At 42.0% G+C, this 26,989-nt stretch overlaps 1 protein-coding gene across 1 annotated transcript; it reads left to right on the top strand.

Annotated features, from left to right (window-relative positions):
* Positions 1-940: 940 nt before the first annotated feature.
* On the top strand, positions 941-6,373 carry LOC109753560 (uncharacterized). The gene is made up of 4 exons (XM_020312485.4): positions 941-1,356; positions 1,752-2,147; positions 4,730-5,144; positions 5,878-6,373. Exons 1-4 carry the CDS (start codon positions 1,131-1,133, stop codon positions 6,065-6,067), a joined length of 1,227 nt encoding a protein of 408 aa, XP_020168074.1. The 5' UTR covers positions 941-1,130; the 3' UTR covers positions 6,068-6,373.
* The last annotated feature ends 20,616 nt before the right edge of the window (positions 6,374-26,989 follow it).

The following is a 26,989-nucleotide window of genomic DNA, read 5'->3' as shown; positions in this document are numbered from 1 at the left end:
AGCAGCGCAAGGCGGCGTCGAGAAGAGGACTGTGTTTGAGGAGCGGAAGCTGGAGCTTGAGCATAGGAAGGTGGAGGCTGACGAGCTCAAGATGACCGAAGAAAAAGCAGAAAAATGTATGTTCATGGACACAAGTGGTCTCGACGCAAAGCAAAAACATATGTTGAGCTTTGTCACGATGAATTGTTGGTGAAGAACATCGTGCTCATGAGGAACATGATGGGTGTCAGTATGGGTGGCGACAAGGGATGAGGCATGATGGCATGGATGATGGCATCGGAGAATTTATGGGTGTTTTGATGAGCATGATGGGAGGTGGCTTTGGTAACATGATGAGTGCCATGAGAGATGGCTATGGTAGTATAACGGGTGCTATGTGAGGAGACTTGGGTGGCATGGGTGGCATGTGAGATGGTTTTGGTAACACCATGGGTGCCATGAGAGCCAGCTTTGGTGGATTGGATCGCGTCATCGATGATGCACCGCGTGACAGTGAAGAGAAAGAAGTCAATGATCATTATGAGAGGCCAATGTTCACAACGAGACCAATGTCGACAATGGAGAAAATGAAAATTGGTAGGCTATGATACCTTTATGTTTATATGTACATATGAATTTGGAGACAACAAATTTTGATACGGCTGCCCTGTTTTAGGGCATCTGTTGGAGCACTAGTGCCCTATTTTAGAACATCTATTGGAGGTGGTGTTTTTTTCCTAAAAAGTACCTTTTGGTGTTATAAATTTTGCTCAAAGCCCATTTTGATGCCCTAAAACAGGCACGTATTGAAGATGCTCTTATAACCTTTTTTTCTATAACTATAACCTTTTTATTTTTAGAACTTTTTTTTAGCATTTTTTGTTTGTTTTTAGAACTGGAAACTGGAATAGCGTAAGCAAGCAGTCTACATTCCGGCCCAAAGCGTATTTTTGTTAAAGGCCCATCACAAAGAAGAGGAGAATTTTTTTTCGTGAAAAAAAAGGAGGAAGACACTCCGCGAGTGACCTAGCTCTCGGCCCATCCCTCTCTATCCCCCGCCGCCGCACCATTGCTCCGCCTCCGCCACCTAAATCTCCGGCGAGCGCCGAAGCTCCAGTGACCGTCCTCCTCACCCTCTCCCGGCCGCCGCTATGAGGCGCTTTCTCACCCATCTCCACCACCACTCCCACCGCCTCCGCCCATCCCCACCCCCCTCTCGTATCCCCACAACCAAGAACAACCTCCCTTTCCTTGTCTCCCGTCGCCTCCTCTCCGACGACGCCTCTCCCCCGGCCGCCGCGCCGTCGCCTCCCCCTCCCTCGGCCGCCACGCCACCGCCTCCCCCTCCTCCGTCCGCCATCGACGTCCCAAACGAAGGTATTTCTCCTCAAACATTTTCGCTCTCTCGACCCAACGGACGCACGAACACTAGCTGCTCGGCAAATGCTCTGCCACAGAGTGGAAGGACGTGCATTTTTGCCTGTCCACAGTCGAACATCACCATCTTCTCGGAGAGATCGCGCCCACACCTCCTGCTCGACTAAATGCACCACCTATAGTAATGCTGCTGCCGCCCGCATCCCTCACTTCCGAGCCTAATAGCAACATGCGGAAGGATGCTGTCGCTAGGTTTTCATCTGTTCGACCAAATGCCGCGCCCAGAAACACTTCGCACTCAAGCGGGAAAAATGTGTGCTCTTCCGGTGCCACGGCATGTGTACCATATTGAATCGTTCTTCTGCATCTGTTCTTGATGATTCTTCTGATTGCAGAGTTGAAGCGGAGGTTGGAAACTTACTATAAGGTGGAGGATGAGTCGGAGCTACCGTCTGTCGCTGTGGCTGTTCTCGAGCGGAATCTTGCAGATGCACACAGTGACACCGATGATGAACTTATCGAGGAGCTGCGCGACAGGCCGCTTCCTCAGGTCCATGATCGGGACTTTGAGGCTGACTTTGACGAGATGTATGAAACTGATGAGGAGCTTACAGACCTGTACAACGCGAGGCAGTATGTTGAGAAAAAGATGAAGGATGAGTCATTTAACATGAATGATACCAAGTGGGATGAGGAGATCAAGAAAGCAACAGAGAAGGGCCAGCTGAGTAACATGAAGGAGTGTGAGGATATCCTCGAGGACATGCTCCACTGGGACAAGCTACTACCCGGTTAGTGGAATCTATATCTCCCTCTTTCTGTAATTGCTATAATGGAAGTAAATCTTTCGCAAATACAATTTGTACTTTGCATGGGTTGAATGTAGTGCCTAGGTCGAACTGGGGCTAAAGATTGGATGAGGCAGATTATATTTTCAATAAAATGGTGAGAAATAGAATTTGTTTGCCATATTAGTTAGTTCCATGATAGATAGATTTGTTTGGCATGGTATTTCAGGTTTCCAGTTCTGGTGAAATTTCAAAAAACTCAGCGAAGTGATTATTGTTTGTATGTCTTAAAATAAAATTTAATAGGGTTTGAGTTGTTTTCATTTTGGTTCATATGTAACTTAAACTGCTTATGCCACGAAGGACCAAGTAATAACCGTAGAATTTTTCATTCAGTATGTATGTGACTGTTAGTATTGTAAACCTCTAGAAGAATACGAACCCAAATGAAGTTAGTGTGACCATGCTTTCTTTTGTCTTTGTTGGGTGATGCATCGCTTTATGGTCTTGTATTGCCATCAAGAAGATTTGGACAGATTTGTTTTAGGCATGTTCTGTCTATTTTTCTCTGACCTCTTCAAAGATATGTTATGGTCAACCAGTTAAACGGACCTATCATATTTCCACCTTACATATGCAGCAGGGAATATTGCTTGTCTCTCCTTTGTCCTTTTCACTTAACTGATCAGTTCTTGTGAGCTTTGTCAGTCTCTATTATCTTGTATGTGGACGATTTGTTGTACACGCCAGTCTTTATTGCAAGTACCTCTTATGGCTGTCATTAGTATATTTGAAGTATCGTAGATACAGGACTTCTGCATCGACTCTTGATTCAGATCTAGAAGTCTATAGCACTGTCATATTATGTTTCATCTGTTTGAGGCCATATCTCTATTGGCACAAGCCCCCTGCAATAGTGAAGCAACATCTCTCCATCTCCAGTAGCAATACAAGATAATTGGATTCCATCTATTAGAGTCAGATTTCCATAATTAGTTCACTTCTTCAATTTAGTTCATTACTTTGTTTCCATCGCTTAGGCGCACATTTGTATCTTGCATAATGAGAGCCTCCTGTTTGTCCAGCATTCCTGGCCCTTACCCTAGCAAGCAATACAGTGAACAAAATTCAGCTAGTACCATGTCCTTATCGCCTATGTATTCATTTTACTGATACCCTTATGATTTTCCCGCTTGCTATCTAGTATTTATGGAATTGTTTACTGCATAAAATTATATATATGAAATTTTTGTGAGTTTCCTGGACTCTTGGGCACCATATTGGGAGGGTTGTTAGTCTTTATGCGTCGCTGGGCATGCATTGTAAGTGGATGCACAGCATGCTTGTCTTTGGAGAAATTGTTGGCATGGATGTATAAGTAACCACCAATAGAAGTTTTTTTTTAATGAACCTTTATTCATCAGTTTAGTAGTTAGTACTGAAGAAAAATACTGCTGTTAGGTAATAAGTTGCACATGCAGTGATTATGAATGATATGTTAATACGCTGAACTTATTATTATAGACTTGGTATTCATTTGGGTTTAGATACTGATCATGTCAACCGAATGTACATCTTTACCTGATTGTGGCCCTTTTTACATGCTATCTGGTTGAGAGAAGTGCATATTACACCCCTCAACTCTAGCCCTAGTCTAATATACACCCTCAAACTCTAATACCGTCTAGTTTACACCCCCAACTCTCAAAACCGGCCATAATTCAACCCTCCCCTCCCCATTGACCGGTTTTGACCCGTTGACTGGGCGAACAGTAAATTCATTTTTTTTTGAAAAAGAACAAAAAGTCAATAAAATAATTTTGTTTTTTCAACGGGTGAACAGTAATCCCAAAAAAAAGGTTGAAGAAAGGAAAAAGAAATCAAAAAGTATTTTTGTTTTTATTAGGTGAACAGTGAATTCAAAATAATAATAAAAAATTTGAAAACATTCTGATTTTTTTTTGCATGGACGATGTTTGAGTGCGTGATGTCCGTGCCAATTTTGAGCTTGTTCGGACATCGGAGTAGCTCCAGCAAAAAAGACAATGTGGGGTCTGTGAAACAGTTAACTGTTCGTGCACTGTCCACATCGGATTTTTTTTTGAAAAACTTCAGTACTTTTTTGAATTTACAGTTCATCCAGTAAAAAAAGTCAAAATTCTTTGTTGATTTTTTATTTATTTTTAATTTACTGTTCACCCAGTCAACGGGTCAAATACCGGTCAACTGGGTCAAAACCAGTCAACGAGGAGGGGAGGGTTGAATTCAGACCGGTTTTGAGAGTTGGAGGTTGTAAACTAGACGGGATTGGAGTTGGGGGGTGTATATTACTCTAGGGCTAGAGTTGAGGGGTGTAATATGCACTTCTCTCTCTGGTTTGCTTTCTATTGGGTGTGTATTTGCAAACACCCTAGCAATTGACTTGCGCATGTTATTACTTAGATATGAAAATCTTTTTTTCATGCGTACCTTAGGAGGGTGTTATATCCATATAGACTGTCGGGGTCCTTTTGATATTCCCTGTATTTTTTCCTGTGGTTGATGTATTTTGACTCATTTTGTATATCCTGTTGTATTACATCCAGATGAGATAAAGCAAAAGGTGGAGGCCAAATTTAACGAGTTGGGGGACATGTGTGAGAGGGGGGAGCTTGAACCTGAGCAGGCTTTTGAGCTATTTAAAGAATTTGAGGATAAGATGGTCTCGGAGTGCACAGAACTGATGGAAGCAGAGCCGCTGACTGTAAATGAACTTTCTGAGGCAGATAATAAGAGCGTCGAGTTGAATGATCCACCTGGTGAGGGACCTGTTCTAAGGTGGGAGTCACGCATTGTCTTTGCCCCTGGTGGTGATGCATGGCATCCCAAAAATAGGAAAGTTAAACTCAGTGTAACCGTCAAGGAACTGGGACTTTCACGGCATGCTTTCCGTCGATTACGTGAGGTTGTTGGAAAGAGGTATAATTCAGGAAAAGATGAGCTCACAATAATCAGTGAAAGGTATGCCAAATGTTCCTGCTTCCATCGTCCATACTAGTATCACTCAGTTTGTTGCATGTAACACTAATATTGCTGAGATTCTTTTTTGCTGTTTGCAGAACTGTACTTTCTGTAGATGCAGTAGTTCTTGCGTCTTAATATAAGTACTTTGACTGTAGTCCATGCTTCAAATTCAGGGCAGATTATGTATCCAGATAGTAAAATGGAACACCCGTTAGATGAAGGTTGCAACTGTTAATTATGAGATGAAAAAAAAGCATGATTAAACAAGTACATGTTCTGTTAGTTTGCTAAAGAAAACTCTGATCTGTTCTGAAATGCTATATTTTCTGGTTACCATATTAAGCGCTCTAGTATCTAATATGCAAGCCAGTTAAGTTTGATCTGTATTGTACTTTTGTCTCTGCACTTGGCAGTGAAGTTTGCTGACAAGTTTCAGCCTTCGTCTGCCTATTATTCAAGGTGCTTGTTAGGTATGCTTAAAGTTTGTGGTTTGGCAAACATAAACTGTATATTGAAACATCGAAGAATGCTACAGTAGAAAATTTCAGCATTTCAACGATTGGTTGGATGTGTTTATAGTGAACAACCCAACTAGGGGTAGCATTTGCGTATTCTTAAATCTATATGCTATATTCGTTCTTTGGCTTATTATGCTTGCAGATTTCAGGATGGTATTCCTACAAACATCACTTGGGGCTACTTGTAGATAATAGTTGAATTACTGCTGCAGGTTTGATCATCGAGAAGAGAACAGAAAAGATTGCTTGAGAACACTGTATGCTCTAGTGGAAGATGCGATGAAAGCCGACGAGTTGGCCAATGCTGCTAGAAATGCTTATGTTAAGGGGAGGCTCCAGGCTAACTCCCAGTTCATGGACCGGCTGAAGATGAAGACACAGAAATTAAGGCAAGCTGCATAAGCTGCGGAATGGAGCTTCCGGTTGGAATATTTCATCTCCCTTGTTATCAATTATTATGGGGACCGTCATGCTCAATATTTGTACGGCTATCTGCAATACATGGATAAGGAGAAAGATGTGTCCTGCACTTCATTTTGCTGCCCTTCTTTGCACTATTTTGTAGGTTTACTGTATATTTTGCTCCTTCCAAAGGAAACTATTTTATGAACATACCATGCCCGTGCAAACCACTTTGCACAAGCGATTAGTGAAGAAACTATTAATTGTCCCTGAATAAGAAAGCTACGCCTCGCTGATTCTAGTAAATTCTTCTTCAGCTTTGTTATGTGGCAAACCGTTATATCTTCTTGTCCTTGTCCTTGGTGCCGTGAATGACAATCTGTTTTGGCAAGGAAGCCGAATTTTGTTCGTGTCTCGTCAAATGATGAGAAATGACATTGTGCCGTGACAATTTTTTGCTTGTAAAAAAGGATGCATGTCTTCGTGAGTTTGTAAAAGGAATAACCAGTTTTAACTCCAGAGCTCGTTAGCTCCCTTCTAACTGGACCGCCCAGATTCCTTGGGATCGCATGATTCTTGTAGGATCAAAATAAAACAAGTTCCTCAGAAAGATGGGATATATAATAAAATTATAAAAGGTTATCGAGCAGGGGGGAGGGATGAATGGAAGATTTTAACAAGTTCCTCAGAAAGATGGATATATACTAAAATTATAAAAGGTTATCGAGCAGGGGGGAGGGGATGGGTGAATGGAAATTTCAACAAATTCTTCAAAAAGACGAAATAATTTGGTAAACTGAAAATAACATGATAGCAATATAACAGTTCACAGAGAACTAAGGGGCATACAACAAAATTGTTAAGTAAACAGAATAACATAAAACATGCTATCACAGAAGCAGAAGACAAATATGCTAAAGTTGCGAGTAAACAAAACAAGCTAAGCAGGAGCAAATACTTCACACAGTACAACAATTAGCAAAAATCTAAGGAATGCGGCGTTTCTGCTCCCGGGCTCAGCTGCACCCGCGCTGACGAAAAAAATCAAAACAAATACTAGAAAAATTCAAAAAAATTCCAAATTTTTTTGGGTGGTAGATAATTTGATACGTGAGGTTCGCTGCAAATTTCAACTCATTTGGACATTTGAGCAGATATCTGCAAAAAAGACAAAATCGGGGTCTGTAAAAAAGTTTACTATTCACACACTGTTTTGACCCGATTTGTCTTTTTTGCCGAGAGCTGCTCTGATATCCAAATGAGTTGAAATCTGGAGCGGATCTCACGCATTAAATTATCTATCACACAAAAAATTTGGATTTTTTAAAAAAATTCTAGTATTTGTTTTGAATTTTTTTTCTGACCGGGAGCAGATGAGCTTGGGCACCGATTTGGATTTTCGAAATCTAAGCAGCAGAATAGAATGAAAGTATTCAACTATCTTCGCAACAATCATAGAGAATGAAGGAAGGAGAAGATTCTTCAAAACAAAACAAACTACAAAAAGTAAAGTAGACCGAGGAATTAGAGCATGTTCCTCGAAGAAGACAATGCCATGTGTTTACCCCAGTTCAAACTACTGACACAGTTCTATGTCTGAGTTGGAGAAGCTGATCACACTGCTACACAAGTCTTCGCCTTGTTCTACTTGAGCTGAGTCCTTGGAAATCGACCAATCACTCGTGGTACATCTTGCGGTGATCTCCAAACCGATACAAACTTGCTCTTCGGCAGTTCCACACTTTGGATGCTCCTAGTCGACTTCTAAACGCCTAGAGTATGCACAGTCCTCAAGAGTAACAAGTATTCAGTTAGGCTCGTTCAAATTCTTCGATGATACTCAGCCACTTTAGGCATTTTGGCTTTGGGGGTTTTCCTCATTTGGGATTTGTCTCAAATTTGTGGGAGGAAGGGTTGCTCATACAACACTTGTCTCAAATTCACTTGGAGGGGCCAACCGGAAATGGTTGGGGTAGGGAGGCTATTTATAGCCGGTGAGCAAACCCATGTGGGCTGATATGACCATTGGAGGCGCACTCCCAACACGCACGCGACATGTGGCAAACAGTCAAAGCTCAAACTTTGACCAAATGAACAAACTTAGTCGGCAAGTTTTCTAACTTCTAAGCGAGGAATTTTATCAGGGCATCCCCGAAGACTTAACTTTAGCACCGAAGCTAAATAACTTTCTTGAAAGGAGATTTCAATGTCTCACTTTGAAGAAATAGGTTGGGTTGAGTGGGTACACGCGAAGACTTAAAACTAGCTTTCACTTCGACGCCCTTAATATTACGGTTTGCCCTACTACTCAAATGAAGAATAAAGACACTAGTAAACAAAAGTCTACACAATAGCTTACGGTTCTTCAATAGGCATTATGAAGTCTTCAATGTTCTCAAAAACATTTTTAGGGGTCATCACCCACCGGTTAAACCAAAATCCTCATGGACTTTCACCAGTGTATACTCACAAACACATTAGTCCCTTAATTGGTTTGACAGTAATCATCCAAAACTCACTAATAGCACTAGATGTACTTATAATCTCCCCCTTTTGGAGATTGATGACAACACAGTTAAAACTTCAATGATGAATAATTAAAGTGGTGAGGATTTTGGATTCTACGATATAGAAATAGCTCCCCCTGAAGCTGTGCATATAGAAGAATTTGTGTTTGAATGCAAATGCACATAGCAAGATGAATTGTGAAGAGCTCCCCCTATATGTTGGAATTCTTGGGCATGTATTGTGTAAAAGATATAACATGGATAATAAAAACAATGCATGAAGCAATGATCTATCAGAATATCATCATGCATATAGGATAAACGAATTTAAGCATGCATGAGGAATTAATGTAGCAAACGTATAGATCATCACATAACTTGAGAGTTTACATAACAAATTAAAGAACAAGTGTTGTAACTCGAAGCAAACCTGCCCAAAAACTCGTGAAGCACACCACGTCCTCTCCCCTCCTCAAATGGTCAAAAGGTTCGAGGGACATACAATCTATACTTCTTAGGCGCCATCTGATGAATACTTTTGTGTAGGTGCGACCGGAGGAGCTTCAGGTTGGATGCTTGGAGCATCTTGGCGATGAACTGAAAGAGTCAGTGGTGAAGCAATAGCGTCATCCATGTCATACATATATAATGATAAAGTATCAAAGGAGCTTGTGTCCGAAGGAGATGGAGTCTGGCACTGATAAAATACAGAAGGAATGTTTTCAGTCCAGTGATACTTCCCTTCAGTACCCATCCTTTTGAGTTCTTTGACAAAACGGTGCTTTCTCAGGGTGACTCAGGAGCGACGCATTTGCTCAGTTGCAGAGTGTCGGTTGATCCTAATGAAATTGATACCAATGTTGATCTATGCCATCATTGCGGCCTTTTGCTTCTTATATTCCTTATTATGCTTCATCAACTCCTACTTAATTTCCATAAGCATCTCACAATTAGTTTGAGGCTCGGGATTAACTCTTTTGTGAAAAAAATGAAGGATATGTATTGTCCAACACATATTCATAACCGACATCGATGCTTGACATAGGATAACATACTCGCTTAATTGGAGAAGGTGATTCAATATTTGCTTTGGGGCGACTTGAGGTTGTAGGTTGACCGAGGACAATCTCTTTGCACATGCCTTTGGGAGGAGATGGCTTGAGCGCTTCAACCATAGCGCCTCAAGCACCCAAGACTCCTCGAACCATTTCCACTCCCAGACGGTGCATGGAAGGTCGTCACCATGGATGGACTTCGTTGATAGTCTTCCATAATCAGAAGCGATCATCTCTCACCGTGACCCAGTCTTCACAAGCAAGTTCTTGCGCGAGCTGTTCAAGACTATCATCACTGAACTGAACATGAGCACGTTGTACCAACCTTAGACTGGTGGCCAGACCGAGCATGTCAATAAGTTCCTCGAGAGCTAATAGTGGTGCTTCATACTGTTGGGGAACGTTGCATGGAAAACAAAAAAATTCTACGCACGCGCAAGATCTATCCATGGAGATGCATAGCTACGAGAGGGGGAGAGCATCTACATACCATTGTAGATCACTAAGCGGAAGCGTTTATCAACGTGGTTGATGTAGTCGTACACCTTCACGATCCGTCCCAATCAAGTACCGGACGTACGGCACCTCCTCGTTCAGCACACGTTCAGCTCGATGACATCCTCGCCTTCTCGATCCAGCAAGAGAGGCGAAGTAGTAGATGAGCTTCGGCAGCACGACGGTGTGGTGACACTATCCGCAGGGCTTCGCCAAGCACAACGGATGTGCACGGAGGAGGAACTAGAACTAGAGGGAGAGGAGGCGCTGCACACGGCTTGGGATCGTGGTGTGTGTTGCCCCTCTCCCTCCTCACATATATATAGGTGGAGGGGGAGGAGGCAGCCCTAGGGGCGCCCCCAAGGGGGCCAGCGGTCGCCCTGGGCTCCTACCCTGGCCGCGCCTCCCTTCCTTCTTATGCACGTGGGGGGAAGGCAGGAGGGGAGGCGCTCCCCTTCCTTTCCCTGCATGTGGAAGAGAAGGAAAGAGGGGGCTGGCCCTCTCCCTTCCTACCATAGGGCTGGCGCCATGAGGTGGGGAGCACCAGCCCCATGTGGGCCGGTGTGCTCTCCCTCGTTGGCCCGTTTGGCCCAATATCCTCCCGTGGCCACCCGGAACCCCTTCTAGTGATCCGATAAATACCCGGTGCATTTCGAAACCTTTTCGGAGACCAAATACTATCATCCTAGATATCAATCTTTACCTCCGGACCATTCCGGAGCTCCTCGTCATGTCCATGGTCTCATCTGGGACTCCGAACAACATTCGCTCACCAATTCACATAACTCATATAATACTATATCGTCAATGAACTTTAAGCGTGCGCACCCTACGGGTTCGAGAATGATGTAGACATGACCGAGACGCTTCTACGGTAAATAACCAATAGCGGGACATGGATGCCCATATTGGTTCCTACATATTCTATGAAGGTCTTTATCGGTCGAACCTTTATGACAACATATGTAGTTCCCTTTGTCTGTCGTATGTTACTTGCCCGAGATTCGATCGTCGGTATCTCCATACCTAGTTCAATATCGTTACCGGCAAGTATCTTTACTCGTTTCGTAATACATCATCTCGTAACTAACTCGTTAGTCACTTTGCTTGCAAGCTTCTTGTGAAGCTGTATTACCGAGAGGGCCCAGAGATACCTCTCCATCTCACGGAGTGATAAATCCCAATCTTGATCCATGCCAACTCAACAGACACCTTCGGAGATACCTGTAGAGCATCTTTGTGATCACCCAGTTACGTTGTGACATTTAATAGCACAGAAGATATTTTTCCGGTATCCAGGAGTTGCATGATCTCATGGTCGAAGGAATATGTATTTGACATTAAGAAAGTAGTAGCAATAAACTGAACGATCATATGCTATGCTAACGGATGGGTCTTGTCCATCGCATCATTATCCTAATGATGTGATCCCATTATCAAGTGGCAACACATGTCCATGGTTAGGAAACCTTAACCATCTTTTGATCAAAGAGCTAGTCTAGTAGAGGCTTGCTAGGGACACGGTATTTGTTTATGTATCCACACATGTATTTAAGTTTCCGGTTAATACAATTCTAGCATGAATAATAAACCTTTATAATGATTAAGGAAATATAATATTAACCACTTTATTATTGCCTCTAGGGCATATTTCCAACAGTCTCCCACTTGCACTGGAGTCAGTAATCTAGATTACATAGTAATGAATCTGACACCCATGGAGTCTTGGTGCTTCATGTTTTGCCCGCTGAAGAGGTTTAGTTAATGGGTCTGCCACATTCTGATCCGTATGTATTTTGTAAATTTCTATGTCTCCATTCTTGACCTTTTCACGAATGGAGTTGAAGCGTATCTTGATGTGTTTGGTTCTCTTGTGAAACCTGGATTCCTTCGCTAAGGCAATTGCTCCAGTGTTGTCACAAAAGATTGTCATTGGACCCAACAGACTGGGTATTACACCTAGATCGGATATGAACTCTTCGTCCAGACTCCTTCATGGGCTGCTTCCGAAGCAGCTGTGTACTCTGCTTCACACGTAGATCCCGATGCGATGCTCTGCTTGGAACTGCACCAACTGACAGCTCCACCATTCAATATAAATGCGTATCCGGTTTGTGACTTAGAGTCATCCGGATTTGTGTCAAAGCTAGCATCAACGTAACCCTTTGCGACGAGCTCTTCGTCACCTCCATAAACGAGAAACACATCCTTGGTCCTTTTCAGGTACTTCGGGATACTCTTGACCGCTGTCCAGTGATCCACTCATGGATTACTTTGGTACACTTATGGCAAGGCACACATCAGGTCTGGTACACAGCATGGCATACATATGGCTGAGGGATAGGGAATGGCTTTCGTTTTCTCTCTATCTTCTGCCGTGGTCAGACTTTGAGTCTGACTCAATTTCACACCTTGCAACACAGGCAAGAACCCTTCTTTGACTGGTCCATTTTGAACTTCTTCACAACTTTGTCAACGTATGTGCTTTGTGAAAGTCCTATTAAGCGTCTCGATCTATCCCTATAGATCTTGATGCCCAATATATAAGCAGCTTCACCGAGGTCTTTCATTGAAAAATTCTTATTCAAGTACCCTTGTATGCTATCCAGAAATTCTATATCATTTCCAATTAGTAATATGTCATCCACATATAACACCAGAAATGCTACAGAGCTCCCACTCACTTTCTTGTAAATACAGGCTTCTCTGTAAGTTTGTATAAAATCATATGCTTTGATCACATCATCAAAGCGTATATTCCAACTCCGAGATGCTTGCACCAGTCCATAAATGGATCGCTGGAGCTTCCACACTTTGTTAGCACCTTTAGGATCGACAAAACCTTCTGGTTGCATCATATACAACTCTTCTTTTAGAAATCCGTTAAGGAATGCAGTTTTGACGTCCATTTGCCAGATTTCATAATCATAAAATGCGACAATTGCTAACATGATTCGGACAGACTTAAGCATCGCTACGGGTGAGAAAGTCTCATCATAGTCAACCCCTTGAACTTGTCAAAAACCATTTGCGACAAGTCGAGCTTCGTAGACAGTGATATTACCATCAGTGTCTGTCTTCCTCTAGAAGATCCATTTATTCTCAATGGCTTGCCGATCATCGGGCAAGTCCACCAAAGTCCATACTTTGGTCTCATACATGGATCCTATCATAGATTTCATGGCCACAAGCCATTTATCGAAATCTGGGATCATCATAGCTTGTTCATAGTTCATAGGTTCGCCGTTGTCTAAGAACATGACTTCCAGGACAGGATTACCGTACCACTCTGGTGTGGTACGTGTTCTAGTCGACCTACGAGGCTAGGTAGTAACTTGATCTGAAGTTTCATGATCATCATCATTAGCTTCCTCTCTAGTTGGTGTAGGCATCACGGGAACTATTTTCTCTGATGTGCCACTTTCCAATTCGAGAGAAGGTACAACTACCTCATGAAGTTCTACTTTCCTCCCACTCACTTCTTTCGAGAGAAACTCCTTCTCTAGAAATGACCCATTCTTAGCAACAAAGATCTTGCCTTCGGATCTTTGGTAGAAAGTATACCCAATAGTTTCTTTAGGGTATCCTATGAAGACGCACTTCGCCGACTTGGGTTCGAGCTTATCAGGCTGAAGCCTTTTGACATAAGCATCGCATCCCCAAACTTTAAGAAACGATAGCTTAGGTTTCTTGCCAAACCATAGTTCATACGGTGTCATCTCAACGGATTTAGACGGTGCCCTATTTAACGTGAATGCGGCTATCTCTAATGCATAACCCCAAAATGATAAAGGCAAATCAGTAAGAGACATCATAGAACGCACCATATCTAATAAAGTACGGTTATGACGTTCGGACACACCATTACGCTGTGGTGTTCCAGGTGGCGTGAGTTGTGAAATAATTCCACATTGTCTTAAATGAAGGCCAAACTCGTAACTCAAATATTCGCCTTCGCGATGAGATCGTAGAAACTTTATTTTCTTGTTACGATGATTCTTGATACGTCTCCAACATATCTATAATTTTTTATTGTTCCATGCTATTATATTATCTGTTTTGGATGTTTTATATGCATTAATATACTATTTTATATTATTTTTGGGACTAACCTATTAACCTAGAGCCCAGTGCCAGTTTCTGTTTTTTCCTTGTTTTTGAGCTTCGCAGAAAAAGAATACTAAACGGCGTCCAAATGGAATAAAACTTCACGATGATTTTTCTTGGACCAGAAGACACCCAGGAGACTTGGAGTGCAAGTTAGAAGAGCCAGGAGGAGGAGGAAAGGGTGGAGGGCGCGCCATAGGGGGGGGCGCCCCTACCTTGTGGGCCCCTCGGTGACTTCCTAACCTAGATCTTCCTCCTATATATTCACATATATCCCAAAACCCTTAGAAGCATCCACGAAAACACTTTTCCACCGCCGCAACCTTCTGTTCCTGTGAGATCCCATCTTGGGGCCTTTTCTGGCATCCTGCAGGAGGGGGATTCGATCACGGAGGGCATCTACATCAACTCTATTGCCCTTCCGATGAAGCGTGAGTAGCTTACCTCAGACCTACGGGTCCATAGCTAGTAGCTAGATGGCTTCTTCTCTCTCTTTGATTCTCAATACCATGTTCTCCTCGATGTTCTTGGAGATCTATCCAATGTAATACTCTTTTGCGGTGTGTTTGTCGAGATCCGATGAATTGTGGATTTATGAGCAGCTTATCTATGAATATTATTTGAATCTTCTTTGAACTCTTATATGCATGATTTGATATCTTTGTATTTCTCTTCGAATTATCGGTTTGGTTTGGCCAACTAGATTGGCTTTTCATGCAATGGGAGAGGTGCTTAGCTTTGGGTTCAATCTTGCGTGATTTCACCCAGTGACAGAGTAGGGGTAGCGAGACACGTATTGAATTGTTGCCATCAAGGATAACAAGATGGGGGGTTTCATCATATTGCTTGAGTTAATTCCTCTACATCATGTCATCTTACTTAAGGCGTTACTCCGTTCTTTATGAACTTAATACTCTAGATGCATGCTGGATAGCGGTCGATGTGGGGAGTAATAGTAGTAGATGCAGGCAGGAGTCGGTCTACTTGACACGGACATGATGCCTATATTTCATAATCATTGCCTTGGATATCGTCATAACTTTGCGCTTTTCTATCAATTGCTCGACAGTAATTTGTTCACCCACCGTATTATTTGCCTTCATGCGAGAAGCCTCTAGTGAAACCTATGGCCCCCGGGTCTATTTTCCATCATATTAGTTTCCGATCTACTATTCTGCAATCTTTTATTTCCAGATCTATAAACCAAAAGACCCAAAAATATTTTATCTTTTGTTTAGTTTTATTTATCTCTATCAGATCTCACCTTTCCAAGTGACCGTGAAGGGATTGACAACCCCTTTATCGTGTTGGGTGCAAGTGTTTGATTGTTTGTGTAGGTACATCTATTGGGGACTTGCACGTTTCTCCTACTGGATTGATACCTTTGGTTCTTAACTGAGGGAAATATTTATCTCTACTGTGCTGCATCACCCTTTCCTCTTCAAGGAAAAAACCAACGCAAGCTCAAGAAGTAGCAGAAAGAATTTCTGGCACCGTTGCCGGGGAGATCTACGTCAATCCTACCAAGTGCCCATCATAAAAATCTCATCCCTCGCGTCACATTATTCGCCATTTGCCTCTTATTTTCCTCTCCCCCACTTCTTAAACGATTTTCAAAAAGATCTGCCTTTTTATTCGTCCTTCTTCCGTTCGTCTTTTCGTTTTCCCTTTATGTCTTACTTGGCTTGTTTGCTTGCTTGCTTGGCATAATTGTGTATTTATTGAAATTCGGAAACAAAAAGTTTATGGATCCTCATCCACTTGCAAATCTTTTTAAGAGATCCAATTATGATGAACCAATTGCTAGTGAGTTGTGTGCACTAGATTATCTTTATAAAGTTTTGCTTTAAATTCATGTGTAACACCCCGGATGTAACTTTTCATATTTGTAACTCCAAGTCTTGCCATTTTCGGCTAGGTGTTATGATATTCCCTCCGTGGTTGGGTTTTGTCTTTCGTTTTGCATTTTGTTCATGTCATGCATCTCATATCATGTCATCATGCGCATCTCATTGGCATACGTGTTCGTCTCACGCATCCGAGCATTTTCCCCGTTGTCCGTTTTGCAATCTGGCACTCCCACACGCACCGGCGCACCCCTCTTGTTTCTTTTCGTGAGCGGGTGTTAAACATTCTCAGAATGGACCGAGTCTTGCCAAGTGGCCTTGGTATACCACCGGTAGACCACCTGTCAAGTTTCGTTCCATTTGGAGGTCGTTTGATGCTCCAACGGTTAACCGGGTAACCGCAAAGGCCTTCTGTGTGTTGCAGCAAAACCCCCCTCCTAACAGCCCAATAACCCATCTAAGTCCCCTCCATGCTCTCGGTCGTTCGATCACGATCGTGTGGGCGAAAACCGTGCCTCATTTGGACTCTCCTACCTCCCTATGCCTATACTCCCCCTCCGAAATTTCAGGTCCAAACCCTAGCCTCTTCCTCCTCCGCGCGCCGGACAAAACGTCCGCCCGCCGCCAGACACGTCCGCCGCCGCCCTCGCCCAATCCGCCGCCGCCACCCACCGCTCGCGGCCCGGAGAGCCCGAGTCGGGCCCTCCCGGCCCATCTCCCCGTCGCCCCGCGCCCCGCGCGACTCCCGCCGCCGCCCGCCGCTCCGCCTCCATCGCCGGCGCCTCCCGCCGCCGCGGCTCCGCTGCCGTCCGCCTCCACCGACCGCGCGGCTGCCCGCGCCTCGACGCCCGCACTAACTCCGGCGACTCCGGCGCCCGTGCCCCCGCCGCCTTCTTTCCTCGCCGCCGCTCCGGCCTCGTCCCCTCCGGCGTCCCCGTTCTCGATCCAGATCTGGGATTAGGTTGACCCCCGAAATCCCAAGTCCCGGATATTTCACATTATGTGCTCATGTTCATTGCGTCATATCTCATCGCATACTGCTCCGTTTTGCGTGCATGATATATCGAAATGTTCGCCACGAGATGCTCTTCATTTTGTTACATTGTGCCATGCTCGTTTGAGTCCATCTTGATGCCCAAATCTCTGGTGCAAGAGTGCTATATGATGTTTACTGCTGTTACTTATCAGAAATTGGTGTCTTGTTATTTTTGTTGTAATTGATGTGTGCATCTTATGGGAATGAGCTCTACAGGTGTTTTGATCTATGCCATGCCATATTTACAGAGGTATATGCCATGTATTTTTGTGATCTATGTGGTGACTAGCAAAAGCATGCAAACTAGGCTTCGTGATATTTCTGTTTTCAGGGACTTAGGATTCTTGCTGTCTGTTACTGTTGTTATTTTGTTGCCATGTATCCATGTGTCCACAGAGAGATCCATGCTTCTTTTGGGCATGTTCAGTAAGGATGTTTTGTAGATATAGTTGTTCTCTATCCATCCATGCCCCTGTTTGCAATTATGGAGTGCCCTGGCATGTCGTAATCTTGCTCTACTTTTGCTATAAAATGTTCCTGGCAGATTGTTAACATGATATTCAATTTTGCGAAGATTGTTGTAGTTGATCCATACATGCTATGAACTTGCTCTTGCCATGGTTAGCTTCATAAACATGCCATAGTGCTGTAGGTATGCTTGTTTTGTCATGCATTGCTTTGTGAAGAGTGCATCAAGATCACCAAGATGCCCTCATAATTTCTGTTAATGCCATGCTCTGTTTTCCGCTAAGTCTGGAACCTGTTAACGAAACTTGCTATGTTTACATGGGTGCCATCATATCTTCTGATCCTTTTTAGCTCATAGTCAGTAAGGAACTTTTGTTCTATGCATTTAGTAGATTCATTCCATGCCTTGTTTTGCTATTATAAGTTCCTGTAGCATGTTGAATGATTGCTCTAAACATTGCTACCTGATGCTGTTTCTGCCATGTCCAGTATTTTTACCAAGTCTGTGAGCCTGATATCTTTTGCACTTTTGCCATGCTTGTTTGAACCTGTTATTGTGTGATCTAGCCATAGCTCAGTGTTCATCTTTTGTCAAGCATCTTCTTTAGATCACTGCCATATGCTTTATTGCTATGTTGGAGTGCTGTAGCGTAGTTACTTGTTGCATTCTAAGTGCTATCATGCTGTTAATCGCAGAATCGTGTCATTCTTGTGTTGCTTGCCATTTGCAAACCGTGCATCCGTTTCCGGTGATCTTTATATCGATTTCGACCGAAATCATCTCATCTTTCTAGTGGCATACTTGGTTTGCCAAGTTACTGCCTTGTTCATCCTTTTTCTTCCGGAGCACGCATACGCATCGCATATCATATCTCGCATATCATGCATGTATTGTATCATGTTGTTTGTGCATTTCCCGTGATTGATTGTGGTTCCATTGCTTGTGTTCTTGCTGTGGGTAGAGCCGGGAGACGAGTTCGTGAACGAGGAACCTGTTGAGTACGCTTACGAGGATCAAGCTTTCGACAACTCTGAGAACCTTGCAGGCAAGATGACCATACCCTCGATATCACTTCTATCTTTGCTTTGCTAGTTGTTCGTTCTATTGCCTTGCTGTGCTACCTACCACTTGCTATATCATGCCTCCCCTATTGCCATGTCAAGCCTCTAACCATCCTTTCCTAGCAAACCGTTGTTTGGCTAAGTTACCGCTTTTGCTCAGCCTTTCTTATAGCGTTGCTAGTTGCAGGTGAAGTTGAAGTTGGTTCCATGTTGGAACATGGATATTTTTGGAATATCACAATATCTCTTATTTAATTAATGCATCTATATATTTGGTAAAGGGTGGAAGGCTCGGCCTTATGCCTGGTGTTTTGTTCCACTCTTGCCGCCCTAGTTTCCGTCATACCGGTATTATGTTCCTTGAGTTTGCGTTCCTTACGCGGTTGGGTGATTTATGGGACCCCCTTGACAGTTCGCCTTGAATAAAACTCCTCCAGCATGGCCCAACCTTGGTTTTACCATTTGCCACCTAAGCCTTTTCCCTTGGGTTTTCGCGAGCCCGAGGGTCATCTTTATTTTAGACCCCCCCGGGCCAGTGCTCCTTCGAGTGTTGGTCCGAACCGAGCTGCCTGCGGGGCCACCTTGGGGAAACTTGAGGGCTGGTTTTACTCGTAGCTAGTCTCATCCGGTGTTGCCCTGAGAACGAGATATGTGCAGCTCCTATCGGGATTTGTCGGCACATCGGGCGGTCTTGCTGGTCTTGTTTTACCATTGTCGAAATGTCTTGTAAACCGGGATTCCGAGACTGATCGGGTCTTCCCGGGAGAAGGTTTATCCTTCGTTGACCGTGAGAGCTTATAATGGGCTAAGTTGGGACACCCCTGCAGGGTATTATCTTTCGAAAGCCGTGCCCGCGGTTATGAGGCAGATGGGAATTTTTTAATGTCCGGTTGTAGAGAACTTGGCACTTGACTTAAATTAAAATACATCAACCGGGTGTGTAGCCGTGATGGTCTCTTCTCGGCGGAGTCCGGGAAGTGAACACGGTTTGAGTTATGCATGAAAGTAAGTAGTTTCAGGGTCACTTCTTGATCATTTCTAGCTTCGCGACCGTTGCATTGCTCTCTTCTTGCTCTCATTTGCGTATGTTAGCCACCATATATGCTTAGTGCTTGCTGCAGCTCCACCTCATTACACCATCCTTTCCTATAAGCTTAAATAGTCTTGACCTCGCGGGTGTGAGATTGCTGAGTCCTCGTGACTCACAGATTCTACCAAAACAGTTGCAGGTGCTGACGATACCAGTGCAGATGATGCAACCGAGCTCAAGTGGGAGTTCGACGAGGAACGTGGTCGTTACTATGTTTCGTCTCCTGATAATCAGTAGTGGAGCCCAGTTGGGGCGATCGGGGATTTAGCATTTGGGGTTATCTTATTTTCATTTGGATTTGACCGTAGTCGGTCTATGTGTGGATTTTGGATGATGTATGAATTAATTTACGCATTGTGTGAAGTGGCGATTGTAAGCCAACTCTCGTTATCCCATTCTTGTTCATTACATGGGATTGTGTGAAGATGACCCTTCTTGCGACAATACCTACAATGCGGTTATGCCTCTAAGTCGTGCCTCGACACGTGGGAGATATAGCCGCATCGTGGGCGTTATATCATGAATTCAGAAATTGTGATGAAGTGTTAAAAGAAGAAATTTATGAAGTGATTCACGATAGTGCCTTGGATGAAAAGCATGATTGTAATGATGTTATTATAAATTCCATTAATGCTAACTGTGTTAATGATATGCAAAACCCTAAACTTGGGGATGCTAATTTTGCTATGTCTACTACTTGTTGTAATGATCATGATTGGGGTGATTCTTCTTATGATCTTGAAAATTTATTTAAGCCCCATGATGAATATTGAGATTGATAATAATGTTTGCAATAATATTGAAAGTGGGTTTGACGAGTGTCAACTTTAAATCCGACATATTTAGAGAATGTTCAATCTTATGAAATTTTTGATAAAAGTGGGTTTGGAGAGGTCATGACTTTAGTTAATGTTAACCCCACTATTTTGGAAGAGTGTCAACTTCGCAAGCATGTGGATCATGTTGAGAATATGTTATGTGATAGCTATATTGTTCAATTTTCTTATGATGCTACATGTAATTATTATGACAGAGGAAAATATGGTTGTAGAAATTTTCATGTTACTAAATTACCTCTCTTCGTGTTGAGATTGCTATCTGCTACCTCTTGAGCACTGCGTTGGTTTTCCCTTGAAGAGGAAAGGGTGATGCAGCAAAGTAGCGTAAGTATTTCCCTCAGTTTTTGAGAACCAAGGTAGCAATCCAGTAGGATGCTACGCGCGAGTCCCTCGCACCTACACAAAACAAATAAATCCTCGCAACCAACGCGATAAGGGGTTGTCAATCCCTTCACGGCCACTTGCGAGAGTGAGATGTGATAGATATGATAGGATAATATTTTTGGTATTTTTGTGATAAAGATGCAAAGTAAAAAGCAAGGAAATAACTAAGTGTTGGAAGATTAATATGATGAAGATAGACCCGGGGGCCATAGGTTTCACTAGTGGCTTCCCTCGAGAGCATAAGAATTTTACGGTGGGTGAACGAATTACTGTTGAGCAATTGACAGAATTGAGCATAGTTATGAGAATATCTAGGTATGATCATGTATATAGGCATCACGTCCGAGACAAGTAGACCGACTCCTGCCTGCATCTACTACTATTACTCCACTCATCGACCGCTATCCAGCATGCATCTAGAGTATTAAGTTCATGAAAACAGAGTAACGCCTTAAGCAAGATGACATGATGTAGAGGGATAAATTCATGCAATATGATAAAAAAAACCATCTTGTTATCCTCGATGGCAACAATACAATACGTGCCTTGCTGCCCTACTGTCGCTGGGAAAGGACACCGCAAGATTGAACCCAAAGCTAAGCACTTCTCCCATTGCAAGAAAGATCAATCTAGTAGGCCAAACCAAACTGATAATTCGAAGAGACTTGCAAAGATAACCAATCATACATAAAAGAATTCAGAGAAGATTCAAATATTGTTCATAGATAAACTTGATCATAAACCCACAATTCATCGGTCTCAACAAACACACCGCAAAAGAAGATTACATCGAATAGATCTCCATGAGAGAGGGGGGGACATTGTATTGAGATCCAAAAAGAGAGAAGAAGCCATCTAGCTAATAACTATGGACCCGAAGGTCTGAGGTAAACTACTCACACTTCATCGGAAGGGCTATGGTGATGATGTAGAAGCCCTCCGTGATCGATGCCCCCTCCAGCGGAGCTCCGGAACATGCCCCAAGATGGGATCTCGTGGGTACAGAAGGTAGCGGCGGTGGAATTAGGTTTTTTTTGCTCCGTATCTGATCGTTTGGGGGTACGTAGGTATATATAGGAGGAAGGAGTACGTCGGTGGAGCAACAGGGGCCCACGAGGGTGGAGGGCGCGCCCTGGGGGGGGGGGGTAGGCGCGTCCCCCTACCTCGTGGCCTCCTCTTTTGTTTCTTGGCATAGGGTCCAAGTCTCCTGGATCTTGTTCGTTCCAAAAATCACGTTCCCGAAGGTTTCATTCCGTTTGGACTCCGTTTGATATTCTTTTTCTGCGAAACTCTGAAATAGGCAAAAAACATCAATTCTGGGCTGGGCCTCCGGTTAATAGGTTAGTCCCAAAAATAATATAAAAGTGAATAATAAAGCCCAATAATGTCCAAAACAGTAGATAATATAGCATGGAGCAATAAAAAATTATAGATACGTTGGAGACGTATCAAGCATCCCCAAGCTTAATTCCTGCTCGTCCTCGAGTAGGTGAATGATAAAAACAGAATTTTTGATGCGGAGTGCTACTTGGCATAATTTCAATGTAATTCTTCTTAATTGTGGTATGAATATTCAGATCCGAAAGATTCAAGACAAAAGTTCATATTGACATAAAAAATAATAATACTTCAAGCATACTAACAAAGCAATTATGCCTTCTCAAAATAACATGGCCAAAGAAAGTTATCCCTACAAAATCATATAGTCTGGCTATGCTCTATCTTCACCACACAAAATATTTAAATCATGCACAACCCCGATGACAAGCCAAGCAATTGTTTCATACTTTTGACGTTTTCAAACTTTTTCAATCTTCACGCAATACATGAGCGTGAGCCATGGACATAGCACTATATGTGGAATAGAATGGTGGTTGTGGAGAAGACAAAAAGGGAGAAGATAGTCTCACATCAACTAGGCGTATCAACGGGCTATGGAGATGCCCATCAATAGATATCAATGTGAGTGAGTAGGGATTGCCATGCAACGGATGCACTAGAGCTATAAGTATATGAAAGCTCAATAAAAGAAACTAAGTGGGTGTGCATCCAACTCGCTTGCTCACGAAGACCTAGGGCATTTTGAGGAAGCCCATCATTGGAATATACAAGCCAAGTTCTATAATGAAAAATTCCCACTAGTATATGGAAGTGACAAAATGAGATATTCTCTATCATTAAGATCATGGTGCTACTTTGAAGCACAAGTGTGGTAAAAGGATAGTAACATTGTCCCTTCTCTCTTTTTCTCTCATTTTTTTATTTGGGCCTTTTTCTTCTTCTTTTTTTATGGCCTCTTTTTTTTCGTCCGGAGTCTCATCCCGACTTGTGGGGGAATCATAGACTCCATCATCCTTTTCCTCACTTGGGACAATGCTCTAAAAATGAAGATCGTCACACTTTTATTTTCTTACAACTCAACAACTAAACCTCGATACTTAGAACAAAATATGACTCCATATGAATGCCTCCGACGGTGTACCGGGATATGCAATGAATCAAGAGTGACATGTATGAAAGAATTATAAATGGTGGCTTTGCCACAAATACGATGTCAACTACATGATCATGCAAAGCAATATGACAATGATGGAGCGTGTCATAATAAACGGAACGGTGGAAAGTTGCGTGGCAATATATCTCGGAATGGCTAAGGAAATGCCATGATAGGTAGGTATGGTGGCTGTTTTGAGGAAGGTATATGGTGGGTGTAAGATACCGGCGAAAAGTGCGCGGTATTAGAGAAGCTAGCAATGGTGGAAGGAGGAAAAGTGCGTATAATCCATGGACTCAACATTAGTCATAAAGAACTCATATATTTATTGCAAAAATCTACAAGTTATCAAAGAAAAGTATTACGCGCATGCTCCTAGGGGGATAGATTGGTAGGAAAAGACCATCGCTCGTCCCCGACCGCCACTCATAAGGAAGACAATCAATAAATAAATTATGCTCCGACTTCATCACATAACGGTTCACCATACGTGCATGCTACGGGAATCACAAACTTTAACACAAGTATCTCTCAAATTCACAACTACTCAACTAGCATGACTCTAATATCACCATCTTTATATCTCAAAACAATTATCAAGCACCAAACATTTCTTAGTATTCAACACACTCATAAGAAAGTTTTTACTAATCTTGAATACCAAGCATATTAGGATTATTTAAGCAAATTACCATGCTATTTAGGACTCTCAAAATAATCTAAGTGAAGCATGAGAGATCAATAGTTTCTATAAAACAAATCCACCACCGTGCTCTAAAAGATATAAGTGAAGCACTAGAGCAAAACTATATAACTCAAAAGATATAAGCGAAGCACATAGAGCATTCTAACAAATTCCAAATCATGTATGGCTCTCTCAAAAGGTGTGTACAGCAAGGATAATTGTGGTAAACTAAAAGCAAAGACTCAAATCATACAAGACGCTCCAAGCAAAACACATATCATGTGGTGAATAAAAATATAGCTCCAAGTAAAGTTACCGATGGAAGTAGACGAAAGAGGGGATGCCTTCCGGGGCATCCCCAAGCTTTGGCTTTATGGTGTCCTTAGATTATCTTGGTGGTGCCATGGGCATCCCCAAGCTTAGGCTCTTGCCACTCCTTGTTCCATAATCCATATAATCTTTCACCCAAAACTTGAAAACTTCACAACACAAAACTCAACAGAAAATCTCGTGAGCTCCGTTAGCGAAAGAAAACAAAAGACCACTTCAAGGTACTGTAATGAAATCATTCTTTATTTCTATTGGTGTTAAACCTACTGTATCCCAACTTCTCTATGGTTTATAAACTATTTTACTAGCCATAGATTCATCAAAATAAGCAAACAACACACGAAAAACAGAATCTGTCAAAAACAGAACAGTCTGTAGTAATCTGTAACTAACGCAAACTTCTGGAACTCCAAAAAATCAGCCAAAATAGGAAGACCTAGAAAATTTGTTTATTGATCAGCAGAAATTGGAATCAGTATTTTATCCCATTCTGGTGATTTTTTAAAATTATTTTCGTGAACAGAAAGTTTCTGGAATTTTCAGCAAGATCAAATAACTATCATCCAAGAAGATCCTATAGGTTTAACTTGGCACAAACACTAATTAAAACATAAAAACTCATCTAACCAGAGGCTAGAACAAATATTTATTCCTAAACAGAAGCAAAAGCAAAAAAGCTAAAAATAAAATTGGGTTGCCTCCCAACAAGCGCTATCGTTTAACGCCCCTAGCTAGGCATAAAAGCAAGGATAGATCTAGGTGTTGCCATCTTTGGTAGGCAATCCATAAGTGGCTCTCATGATAGATTCATATGGTAGTTTTATTTTCTTCCTAGGGAAGTGTTCCATGCCTTTCTTTAATGGAAATTGGAATCTAATATTCCCTTCCTTCATATCAATAATTGCACCAATCGTTCTAAGGAAAGGTCTACCAAGAATAATAGGGCATGAAGGATTGCAATCTATGTCAAGAACGATAAAATCTACGGGCACATAGTTCCTATGTGCAAAAATAAGAACATCATTAATTCTTCCGATAGGTTTCTTAATAGTGGAATCCGCAAGGTGCAAGTTTAGAGAGCAATCATCAAAATCACGGAAATCTAGCAAATCGCACAAAGTTTTTGGAATAGTGGAAACACTAGCACCCAAATCACATAAAGCATAGAACTCACGATCTTTAATTTTAATTTTAATAGTAGGTTCCCACTCATCATAAAGTTTTCTAGGGATAGAAACTTCCAACTCAAGTTTTTCTTCATAAGATTGCATCAAGGCATCAACGATATGTTTGGTAAACGCTTTATTTTGGCTATAAGCATGAGGAGAATTTAGCACGGATTGCAACAAGGAAATACAATCTATCAAAGAGCAATTTTCATAATTAAATTCCTTGAAATCCAAAATAGTGGGTTTATTAACATCTAGGGTTTTGATCTCTTCAATCCCACTTTTATCAATTTTAGCATCAAGATCTAAAATAAAAACTCCGAATTTTTGGAACGCCTTCTAGGTAGAGGTGGATCATATTCAGTCTCATCATTATCAAGATTCATATTGCAAAACAAAGATTTAATAGGGGACACATTAATAACTTTTAGATCTTCATCTTTATTTTCATAGAAATTTGAAGAACACGCTTTTATAAAGCAATCTTTCTTAGCACGCATCCTAGCGGTTCTTTCTTTGCACTCATAAATGGAAATTCTCATGGCTTTAAGAGACTCATTGATATCATGCTTAGGAGGAATAGATCTAAGTTTTAAAGAATCAACATCAAGAGAAATTCTATCAACGTTCCTAACCAATTCATCAACTTTAAGCAATTTCTCTTCAAGCAAAGCATTGAAATTCTTTTGAGAATTCATAAACTCTTTAACACTAGTCTCAAATTCAGAGGGCATCTTATTAAAATTTCCATAAGAGTTGTTGTAGGAATTACATAATTATTAGAGGAATTGCTAGGATAAGGCCTAGGATTAAAGTTTCCTCTATACGCGTTGTTACCAAAACTATTCCTACCAACAAAATTCACATCCATAGATTCATTATTATTCTCAATCAAAGTAGACAAAGGCATATCATTAGGATCAGAAGAAACACTCTTAGTAGCAAATAATTTCATAAGTTCATCCATCTTTCCACTCAAAACATTAATTTCTTCTATTGCATGCACTTTTTTATTAGTAGATCTTTCAGTGTGCCATTGAGAATAATTAACCATAATATTATCTAGGAGTTTAGTAGCTTCTCCTAAAGTGATTTCCATAAAAGTGCCTCCTGCGGCCGAATCTAAAAGATTTATAGAAGCAAAATTCAATCCGGCATAAAACTTTTGTATAATCATCCATAAATTCAAACCATGAGTAGGGCAATTACGTATCATTACTTTCATCCTCTCCCAAGCTTGTGCAACATGTTCATGATCAAGTTGCTTAAAATTCATAATATCGTTTCTAAGAGAGATGATCTTAGCGGGAGGAAAATACTTAGAGATAAAAGCATCTTTGCACTTATTCCAAGA

This window comes from Aegilops tauschii, chromosome 3, assembly GCF_002575655.3.
Source record: "Aegilops tauschii subsp. strangulata cultivar AL8/78 chromosome 3, Aet v6.0, whole genome shotgun sequence".
NCBI lineage: Eukaryota > Viridiplantae > Streptophyta > Magnoliopsida > Poales > Poaceae > Aegilops > Aegilops tauschii.
The sequence above is the reverse complement of the archived record's forward strand: the minus strand, read 5'-3'. Positions and strand labels throughout refer to the sequence as shown.